Source organism: Malurus melanocephalus, unplaced genomic scaffold (assembly GCF_030028575.1).
Source record: "Malurus melanocephalus ecotype Western Australia unplaced genomic scaffold, MMel_1.1 scaffold_180, whole genome shotgun sequence".
Classification (NCBI taxonomy): Eukaryota; Metazoa; Chordata; class Aves; order Passeriformes; family Maluridae; genus Malurus; species Malurus melanocephalus.
Window position 1 is genome coordinate 635,902 of NW_026623412.1, and position 11,733 is coordinate 647,634.

The 11,733-nt window shown below is 37.7% G+C and overlaps 1 protein-coding gene across 1 annotated transcript in view; it reads right to left on the reverse strand.

Moving 5' to 3' along the window:
• PARD3B (par-3 family cell polarity regulator beta) overlaps positions 1 to 11,733 on the reverse strand; it is a 391,507-nt gene that overhangs the window by 231,269 nt on the left and 148,505 nt on the right. The window contains exon 5 of the mRNA XM_057372886.1: positions 2,374 to 2,465. Within this exon, the coding sequence (XP_057228869.1) occupies positions 2,374 to 2,465 (92 nt within the window). The remainder of the gene's footprint in view (positions 1 to 2,373; positions 2,466 to 11,733) is intronic.

Consider the following 11,733-nt stretch of genomic DNA (forward strand, 5'->3'; position numbering starts at 1 on the left):
ATGCTCCTATGTCAAGACAGCTTGCAGAATTCAGCAAAAATTTAAAGAGCTCTACAGAAAGCTAAGCTTATTAGAGTCTGGTTTGTGACATACCAGGGAAAACCTTGCCATTACAGAAAATGGAATACCTCTGAAAAGTATCACAAGGGTTTTTGTCACTGTCAATGTTTCCAATAGCCCCAGAATTATGAAGCAAACAAGTATCATAACCTTCTTCAGAAGAATCCCAAATGCAAGCAACAAATTGTTTAACTCGATAAACAATAATATGCTCTCAGAAAATTCCTAAGAGGACTTACATAGTCTAAAACACCCTACTAAAAGCATAAGAAGAACAGTAAATATGAACAGAGTGTGCACAGAGCTTGATTAATCCCCATTACAAATTAACGGATCAAGAGACAAATGAGTGCATATATTTGGTGATGCATAATAATTACCTCAGGTGAAACAAGCTGCAGAAGTCTTTAGCAACATTCCATGAAGAGAAAATAAGCATTAGCAACTAAACRAAGTTCTATACCTGCATGATGAACACTAATCAGCAGGCATGTAAGTCAGAGGCCCAGCAGGTGCAGAGAAAGCTGGGAAAGCACTCCAGGTCCTTTTCATGATGAGACCTTTCTAAAAATATGTATCAGTATTGGCAGGCAGGAGAAGAAATTACAAAATGGCCTAGGCACTGGGTGACAAGGAGGCCTCCAAGAGGGARGAAAAAACCCAGGCAGATTGAGCTGAGAAACACAGCTCTACCAAGATGATAAAATTACCCWTAAAATTATTGAAATTATGATTCAAAGAACAAGAAAACTAAGAAATTAACTCCCTGGTGAGAAAAAGACAAGTTTTGGACATGCTCTGAAAGAAGAAAAAACAATCCTTCCCAGATTCTGGTATGGTCCAGACCACCAGCAACGTTAGAGTCCTTGCTCTTGTGTATACACCCAAAGGCATGGGGTACATATTCATGCCTCTTTCCCAGACATCATGTAGGTAAAATGGGAATTTCCACTCTTGTTTTTTCTCAGGTTTTTGTGAGGATGAATGCTGTAAGATTAACACATGCATATACTGTTTATTTAATGAGTTTTATTTTATACTGTTTTGACAAACAACTATAAGCTGCAGAATTATACCAAATGACTATCATCAAAATTGAAACAGATTAATTTTTCACATTTTAGCTGTCATGCAGAAGTTTGTCATGTAACACTTCTTAATTTAATTATACAATGTRCTATATATACCACAAGAGTTCTACAACAAACACAAGATACTGGTCAAAGTACTGAATTCCTCTACCTACTCAAAAAGGTTATTTCAGCACAACCTGGATGAGCAGTCAAAACTGAAATTTAAGCTTATGATGAGACAGGAAAACAGCAAATTGAAAACAATTTGCTCTGAATTTACCAGATTAACTCCCCCAATGCTACCACTGAGGATTTGACTAACCTACTCTATGACACGCTGGCAGCCTGGCTTGATAATCTGGTGTAAGCAATGCTGTCTGCAMAATCATTATTTTTCAATTTCATTTCAGCCATTTAGAATTTTCCATGTGATTTCAGGAGCAATAAACACAGTTGCTCATTACTGAACTTKGAGAACACCTAATTTCCCTTCCTCCTGCTTCATCTATGCAGTTTTACTCTACTGATTTCAAAGGCAGATTATATATTTACCTAAGTTTTGTTCAAAATATAGACTGGTTAAAATAAAAGTTATTTCCCAAACTGCCAATGGGACCATGACCACTTCAGATACAACAGYACTGACCATCTCTAGTTTGCTAGAAATGAAGAGAAGAAAAGGATTCATTCCATCTGACTACTGTAGTGAAGCAMTTCATAGGGAAATATTGCAAATATTAGCAATAGTTTTCACAGTGTACAAACACAGATATAAAATCTACGACAGGATATAGGAAAGTAATAACCTTACCACTCAATACCAGAGGTGACACTTAAGCTGAAGAGGATCATTTTAGGATTATATGGTTCAGCTAAATGGTTATTTATTGAAAYACATGAATTAAGAGCATCCTCTATGTTAAGACATAAAACACTTGCAGGACCGAATAGAAATCAAAACCCAAGTAATATGGTGTCATTCCCCCCTTACCTTTATACTACAAAAAGCACAAAAAAACCCCATTCATATACATCAAAGAGGGTAAAAAGACTGTCATGCTCAAATATGTGCTCCAGTATGTGAATCGAATGCAAATTTAGGGTGGGAAAGGGGGAAGGGGAAAGAGRTCATRGGARAAGCACAATGCAGAACCAGAGGTGCAGCTGGAATGAGAAGTCAGTCTTGTACTGCATAAATTGATAAATCACACTTGAGGCAGCAACAAACAGATATTCCTACCTGCTAGGGAACCGGGCCCTCTGAGCCAAGAGCAGCTCTGTGGGTCTAGTGACGTTCATCTCCCCATCCTGAAAGGAYGCCTGGGAAGTACCCTGTTGAGAGATTTCAAAGCACATATTGAAACTRTGGACACAGTTATGCATATAGAACAATGCTGTGTTTGTATTTTTGAGTCTGAATTTGGAAGACAAAGTCAGTCATAATGTGACAACATCTCACTGACAGTGACCCATTCTGGATGCAGCACCTGTGACACAGCATTTGGAGATACAGGAGGTGTCTTAAGTCCWGCTCCTCTGCCAGTCTCATCACCCTTCCAGTGGAGAAGCCTGTGCTACTACTTTACTTTCTTCTCTGCCTATCTAACCTGAATGGCATTCTTTCCCACTCCGAGCCTCCTCTTTTCTCCCAGGGAATCACACATTTGGAGTAAACCAAATAGCTTTTTTTTTTTAAAGTACTCTATCCCTTAGCATTTATCTGGCAAAGACATATTTTCACATTAACTTCCCAGAAAAAGAAATTACACAGCCATTTCAACAGTCAGACACAAAAATACGGGGTTGAAAACTATTCTTTAACTTTCTTTTTGTGATCCTTACACTCAATGGTTGCATTTTTTTAATACTGGGAGAGGGAAATAGTTACCAATGAGATAAGACCACTGTCAGCAGGTGATGTATTAGCTTTAACATACTGTACTTCATCCCAACCCTTATGGCAATAATGTAAACAGAGCAAAATCTGTAACAAAAACCTTTTTTGGAGAGGTCACTTCTGTCAACTCTGCAACAGGAAYAGAGCTGGAAGACATAAATCTTTAGCTGTCAACACACTAAGAGAATTCAATTCAGAGCCTGATCTTAACTAGATAAAGCTTAAAGTTAATCATTTTTGTTGTTGTTGTTGCAGTGGTACAGTTTCCCAGTGTATACACTTGCCATATTAAGTTGTCTCAAAGCAAAMTGTAGCAATGCTATAAATTAATTTCAAAGAACAAAGCCAACTAGATAGGTAATTTAATTTTCAATAGAAGTTCTACACTGGTTATYAGAAGTTCCAACTTCTCTCAGAAGATGGCTCTACTCAAAAGATGCCTTTAAAGGTTTGGTGTTTCCAGTCCATCAAAGATTTGCAGAAATTATTTTTAGTTTATAAGTATCAAGGGAGTTGGGGGCAAGTGTGCGTTGCTTTGTGCTTCAAAATCATGAGCAGCCTTGCAAACAGACCCTTGAGATATAAATCAAGCTGGATTCCTTTTGGTTCACATAGTGCTTTTGAACCTATAATATTGGTAGYGATGCTCTTTGTGTGTTAATTAGAGCAGAAGCCAACATACTTGGCTTCAACTGCAAGACCAACATAGCTCACTCAAAGTGAACTCCTGTCACTAATAAAGAACCATTTTTAAAAGCTGTGTACTGAGTATGTTCCATCTCTTCCCATGACTTTTCACAGTGGAACCACATGTCATGGAACAATTCTTGTAATATGAAGTATATTCCATACTAACCTTGTAAATCAAGAACTCAACCTCAAGCAGAAATCAGACACACAGCCTTCATATRTTCAAATCTCATATTGACAAAAGCTTTAAAAAAAGTTTCTTGGTAGCAGCATCCACTGGAAGCAGACAAACCTCTTAACAATAAYGCTCCCAACAAAGCTAACCTCTGGTAGCCAGCCACTAAAAACTTTGGTGCTACCAAGGCTCTTCTTTTTGGAAAGTTAGATATAGTCACGCCATGAGCAGATTAAGGGTGGTGAATTAACTAGACTCTTTTCTTCCAGACACTGGCTACAACACAGTGTATGACAGAGAACATGCTACTCATGCTTCAGAACTGTTTTGCTGTCTGAAGCTCCCCTTGCATCTACATAAACTATGTTAATCCTGTTCCTGTTTCTGGGCTTTTGGTTACTGGTTTTTTTTTTTGTTTTTTTTTTTTTTTTTTTTTTTTTTTGCTGTGGTGAGATTACATCCCTGCTTGTCCCGTGTCTCCCACTTCTTGGGAAACAGATTTCACAGCAATGATGAAACTGATGTTCAGAACACAATCTCATTTCTTGTTTCTGTTGACCGATTCACAGATTTTGAGCACAAGGAACCATTTTTTGATCAACAAGTATAATCTCATCCTTCAATYTGATTTGTGGCACAGCACAACATTGTTAAGAGCACAGTTACACTCCAAGATAAGTAAGAGKTCCTTCCAGAAAGATGGCAACAAACAGCTTTCTTTTCTGCTGAAGGCCAGACCAGCAGAAAGTATCTTATAGCTGGATGAGAGGATTATCATAGATACTAGGGGTATCAGACYTTTGGAAGACAGCTTTAAAAACAGKTKTATAAACMTKTCTCCTGTGTTTCAAGGTATGATCATTCCTGTGCCAGAAAATAAGGGAGTAGTTTTGTGAGGCACCTGACAGTCACACATGTCCACATTTTAACCTTTCCACAAGATAAAACTTAAGTGAGGAATTACAGGATGAAGTTTGGAGACCATAATGCAATTACAGCTTTTTTTTTCTTCTTTTTTTTTTCCTCTTTTGTTTGTGTTTTTTTTGAGTTTTTTTGGGTTGGTGTGTTTATTTGTTGTGGTGGGGGGGGTTTTGATTGTTTAAATTTAAGGGTAAAAGCTTCTAAAGAAAAATTATCCTATCCTGACTGGACTGAAGTGTGCTGAAGGATTTCAGAAAAAGTTCAGTGTCAGAGCCCCCATCCTGCACACCACTGCCTGTTTTGATTTGCAGTCATGTAGTGCTCCCATGTATCACATATTATCACATGCTCAAGTCAGTAAACACAAAGCCAGATATATTTAAAGGCTTAACTGATCAAGGAAACATGAATCATAACACTGACATTACAACTGAGCTCTCTGAGAATCGCATTAGACCTTCAGCCACGTAACAATCACTACAAATGGACAAATTCCTTTCATACTTCAGCATTACATTAGAGGCAGAGTAAATTTAAACAGATGAACTCCTGACAAATGAGCAGAATAACAGCAAATCAAAAACGACAATTAAAGACACTGTCAAAAGACAATGATCCAATACACACAAAAAATGCTCAATCTCTTGTTCAGTTTTTAAAGACTGATTGTCAGTTTCTCAATAGTAGCAGAATTAATGATACAACTAACAAACCTTGACTCAAATTCAGCTGACACTGTAACAGATTTACAGYGAAGAATTGCAGTTTTCACTTAGGATACAGGTATAAAATGAAAAATGGTGTGGTAAAAACAAAAGCCAAGGAAGTATATACATCTAAGAACAGGGGAAGTCTTAAAATTTATTTACATAGGGATAACTTGAATTGAGCATTTCTTCTTAGTGCTACTAAAAGCATGCTCTTCAAATTAGAATGGAAGCACAAAAGAGTGAGTCTATTAAATAACAGCCCTCTGCAAACAACTGCAACCCAAATGCCAGGAAGAGTCTTGTATTCATTATGTGACAGCTCTCAAGTTAGGTAAACACATACATGAGGCAGTAGCAAGAGTGACAGAGTATGTACCAACAGTAGCATTTTCTATTTTGTGAACATTCACTCTTTTCAGTTCATCAGTCAGCATGGGCATATATTAACCCAGCAATAAATACAATGGAATCAGTCATGGGCTCACTGAGCTTAGCGAGTATGATAGAAGTCTACAGGCATTTACTTTAATTTTTGAAAAGGCTCATTTCATAAAAACCACAAAATACTGGAGGGAAAAACAACAGGGGCACTTTTGGACAGAGACATGAAAGTATCCATTTCTGGCAAGGAATGGAGACAGAGACAGAATTGACTGCAAACAGCCAAGCCAACCATTTGTGTTACCAACACAGCAGTGGCCCGAACAGCCAGGCTGCCCACCAGCCCCACTGCTCTGTTTTCTCACTATCTTTGCAACCACAAAAACCTGGGTTTTGCTATCTTAAAAAAAACTGCACTACATCCATTTTCTACCTAAACTCTAACCATAGTGTAGTTTTGAATTCCATTTCAGCTAAAAAAAAATCTTTTGCTGAGGTTCTTCCACAGCAGAAGTTTGCACATTCATGCAAGAGCAGACTATACCACCAAGCTCAGCAAGAAAACTTYAGAAATATTCACAGGCCACCAGTGGCCATAGAAGGGCCCTAAATCACCTCAAGTCTGTTGGGCAGAATACAATTCATTCTTAAGACAAATAAGTTTTTGGGTAGCATAAATTTGGCAGTACAACATTTTTAGAAAAGCTGTGTAGCAAAAAAAACATTATCTTCTCTGAAAAAACTTCTTGTTATACAATAACCAACATGAGAAAAATCTCAATTTAGAAAATAGGGACTCTAAATAAAGGAGGAGAAAATAYCGAGTGCAGGATATACTTGGAGTATAAAATGGTCATCAAACTAGCAATAAACTTGAAGGAAATAAATAACATCTATTAATAGAGGAAGTACACCTTCAAATTAGGACTCAAGCAGTCTGGTATACCCAAGGAAAAGTATCTTTATCTGAGACTTCCTTTTAACAAAGTTAAAAGTGAAAATGTATGTCTGAAGTTCCAGTTTCCAGTACTGTATTCCCTGAGGGCATCAGCTTTTCAAAACAAAGGAAAGGTATGAGAAGGTCATGGGGCAGGGTGGCAGGCTGCAGAGCTCCCTCTCCCTGCTTGGCCAACAGCAAACCTTCTTCCAAGGAGGTTCAGTGAGAGTTCAGATCCCACCAATGTAAACAGTGAGATGCAAGGAAACCTGGGGGTGAAAGGGATGCTTAGCTTACAAATGCAGGAAATGTCTCATCTACTGCTCTCACAACAGACAATTTTAATTACCGTATTTAAAAATTGAACATTTTTAGCAACACTTCCAGGATCATGTGAGCATTTCTGACAGCCAGAATGAGTTTAAAAAGCCATAGCACTATATTTAGCCTTAAAAATCAACACTTTCATAAATATTTCCAAACCAATTAGTCCGTGTTATTAAGTAAAGGTGTTTACCTTTAGTTAGAACAACGAATGCAGTACCTGACATCACAWACAGAAGACCATGGAACCCACACAAGAAGGCCCCTTTTTGTTCAGTAATATATAACAAAGCACGGGTTAAAATATGATAACTCTATTGGAACCAAAGTTATRCATATCTTGCTATAATGCCCAGCARTAACATGCACTGCTGTTTTCAAGTTCTGGCCAATTGTACATGGCGTTTTAGGCCCAAAAGGCTTCCCTGTGCCTGTCCCTGTTGGGACAAAATGTAAGTTGTGTGTTCTTGAAATGGTTAAGAAACTTTGTTCAACCACAGTAACTGAGGCTCTTCATTACGATACTTGTCAACATAAGTTTGCAAAAGGAAGATGCAGCACACCACAAGCTTCCAAAATACTTYAGGCTGAAAATCAGTATCTCTATTCCTCTGTGTGGCCTTAAATCCGCAATGGACCTAATTGAAGATGTGGCACTAAAACCCCTCATAAAGAAAACATTCATCTTATCTTCATTACTTTCCATGTACAGAGTCAGGTTACCTTAAGGGCAGCGAACAATCTGTCAAGTGAAATACAGAACAAGCTTCCAGCTAGCAGAAACCTGCACTGTGACTGTGCAAGGAAAACTTTTCTAACTGAGGTATCTTGGTTTAGATTGGGACAGAATTTATGCTCTTCCTCTATCTAGCACAGTATTATGCCTTGGATTCAATATGAGAATATTGAAAACTGTTGATATTTTGGTTGTTGCTATGTAGTGCTTACCTAAGTCAAGGACACTTCAGTTTCCTGTGCTCTGCCAGAGAAGGAGAGCATGAGAAGCCATAGGGGTGGGAGAGCTGGGACAGCTGACCTGAACTGGCCAAGGGGACACTCCACAGCCTGGAACATCTCGTCCAGTGCATAAACTGGGGCAGCTGGCTGGGAGGAACCGATCTGTGATCAGTGATCGGGCTGAACATCAGCCAGTGGCTGATGACCAATTGTGTTGGGCAACACTTGTTTTTCTTTGGTATTATTCAGTCATTCAAGGATTAGTTATGAAGACTAAGATGGTGTCAACATCTGTGTTTCATTTGCTCATCTAATCTTTCATTACCAAGATAACAGACTAACTTCCAATCTTCCTGTTCATGCAGCTTCACATRACACCCAAAACCACTTCCTAAAATATATGCAAGAATGGTTTCGTTTTGCAAAGGCATGCAYAACAATGCCTCAAAAAATTCAGATTAATTTTTAAATTTAACATAGCTTTCCTTTTTCCCTTCTAAATAAGCATCATAAAATAGAATTCACACTGTATTACAATCATTAATACCTCAAGGATGGAAATCAATGCAAAGGAGGCTAATAAAATGTTGCTAAACTGAAGGAAAAGTATTAGTGTTTGTTACGGTATATTTCTTATTTTTCCAGTGGTCTGCTCRATTTAAATCACTGTGCCATAAAACGTGGGAAATATTTCTAAACAGCTTTACAACACTTCCATTTCACTTACTGATTAAACTACATCATCCTCTCAACTATTCAGAATGAAATTAATTTGAAATGGATATTTGATGCAATTGTGCARTATCTACAAATGCAATTAATCACTTGCTAAAGATGATTTTTAGGCAGTCAACTAATACGAAAATAAGAATCACACAGCTTCTTTCAATCTTGTCAATTGAAATGTATTCTACTGGACTGGTAAAAGACACTTTTCAACATAAGAATAGCTGTACGTCTTCAGATATTTTTAATACCATCCAAGTTATTTGGATTCATGTTTAATTAGCAGAGCACAAAGGAAAGCCATAATATAATAYGGCTTTTAGCAATTACACGACAGTTTCAGGAACCACAACAGCAATATTTTTCCCCTCAACTGCCAACGGATTTCTTGAATATTGTCAGTTGTGATCTTGGAATTTAAAAGGTTATTTTAAACCAAAGGCTAAGAATSATTCCTGAGAATCAGTCTGGAGTAAGAAATTATTGCCCCCAACTGTTAACAACTCTCTGCTGAGAGTCACCATTACAGCTGGGCTGTACTGGTGGATTACACACATTTTTAGAGTTACTRCTTATGCTTTAGCTCAATGGCCAACAACTTCAGTAAAAATAACAGGAGGGGAAATTCTTAGTAGCAAACAGCACATGCTGAGCCCGTGAAACCAGGGAAGGGTACCCACCTCCTGGGGGTAAGTGTGAGGCAATCTCATCTACCCACCTAATGACTACTGGCCCCAAGCCAGCAGACACCTTGGAGTTCCTGCCTTCTGCATGGGCAAGATACTGTTAGCAACAAACACAGCTCCCAAGGAACACCAGAATCAGCAGGAGTCAAAACCAGGGGAGCTTCAGTTCTTCGGGGATGCAAGCCACACCAGCCAGGGTCTCTTCACTCCACTGAGCTCTCCTGGACATATTCAACTTCTGCATGTAAAACACACATTGCCAATATCAATCTTCAAAATGTTCTCCCCGACCCTTCCTGCTATACCTAGTCCCAATTTGCTTCATCTTAATCATTCAAAAATCTAGCTGAGGAGTGTTCTCTGCTTGGAAGAAGTGATGTTCTGTTTCTTAAGTCCTACACAAACAGTAAGTTCTTCATTATAAAGAGCACTAAGGATTCCCTTAGGCCTGGGGATTGAAATTGTTACGTATGATTTTGGCAACAGAACCCCAAGAGTCCTCATATGAAAAACTTTTTATCATTGAGAAAAAAAACAACATTTGGTACAACAGTACTGGAAAGTTCACATCTTCCTTGGCAGTTGTTTTGCATGGGTGAAGGGAAGGAAAAGGCACAGCTGGAGTGCCTAAGTACTTCAATTTGTGAAGGGCTGAGAGAAAAAGAAAAACGGAAAAAATACCTCAGTTAAAAATCTCCAGAAGTAGCTTTCCTGCACATAAAACTCTGGACTTAAGCCAAACAATTTTAACAATTTCTAGGCTGAGGTGTGAGCAATATCTTTTCCAAAACAGTAGAAGGCTGCTTTGAAAAGCATTGCTAGTATATTGATAAATATTAGGATTTAGCACCTCTACTGGCCAAGAACCAATACTTAAAATAAAAGGAAATATTCCAGTAAGGGTGAAAAAAACCCCAAACCAAACGACCCACACATCAACACCAACCAAAAAGCCTACTGGAAGCATAAGTAATACGGTATATGTTCACAACTTCTAGGAGCTGTCAATACTGGAATAATTATTTAAAGGATGCAGTTAACTGGCCRGCCATATGACCACTGACACCTTTAAAAAAGGTGTTATGTTTATTAGCTCTCTCCCCATTTATCATGCTGATTTTAATTGCCTATGAGCTCTCTGCCTGCATTGCAAGCCAACAAGACACTACAGAGGACTCTGTGCCTGAGTCAGTAGTATTTGCATCTCAGCAGGATTATTAATTTGAACTAAGCCATGCTTAGAGCACTTAAAATATTCTGGCTGACCTGAGGCATGTTATCTGCTAGGATATTAATATTTTTATTTTATTTACCTTGTAGTGTTTTCATTATACTTTCATACTTTAAGGACTAATGCTAAATTTACTGTCCAGAAATACATGGGTGGCATTTTATTTATAAAGAATATTTATTAGTCATAYGAACAAAGCAAGGCAGCACAGAAGCAAGTGTTCCCAAGCTAAAATTTGTGATTTTTTTTTCTGTATTATCCATTTGGAGACAAAAAAATGTGTTCAAAAAAGGGAACACAAACTTTGGACATTTGAGTTACTATAGAAATTATTTGTAAGCAATTATTCCCATGGCAACAAGCATMATTTAAAAGTGCACTATCATTAGCTCTACAAATGCACACTAAACCCTTTTCTTGGTTGAAACTGCCACTGGGCAATTAATATTGCAAAACAGAGAAAGAAATAATTGTTTTTACAAGAAAATCTACCAAATTTTCTCAGACTAARAGAACACCAGCATGACCTTTCTTGGCTTGATTCACTGTTTTAAGCTTCCCAAGATCTTTAATTGACAGAATGTTTTACAAGAGATTTGCAAACTACAAAGCTGCATTTTGACCAAYTTCTTATTTGTGAGGAGAGAAACAGCTTGCATTCCTTTTTTAAAGTAAAGGAAAAAAATCTCTTAACTCACTATGCATTACATCAGGGTAAATTCTTCATAAAAGTAGCAATCTATTATTATAGATTATTATTATTATGCATGATGCTACAACCCCACTTCTCCCACAAATAAAAATTGAATTTTATTCCCACCACATAAAGCTACTAATTCTGAACACTTAAAAAAAAAATCTCACAAACCTAATGCACAATAAAGAAAATTTCACACATGTAATTGCACTACTGAATCAAAAAATTCTGCTTTTTTTACAGTAAGCCCTCAATATTATCTCAAAGG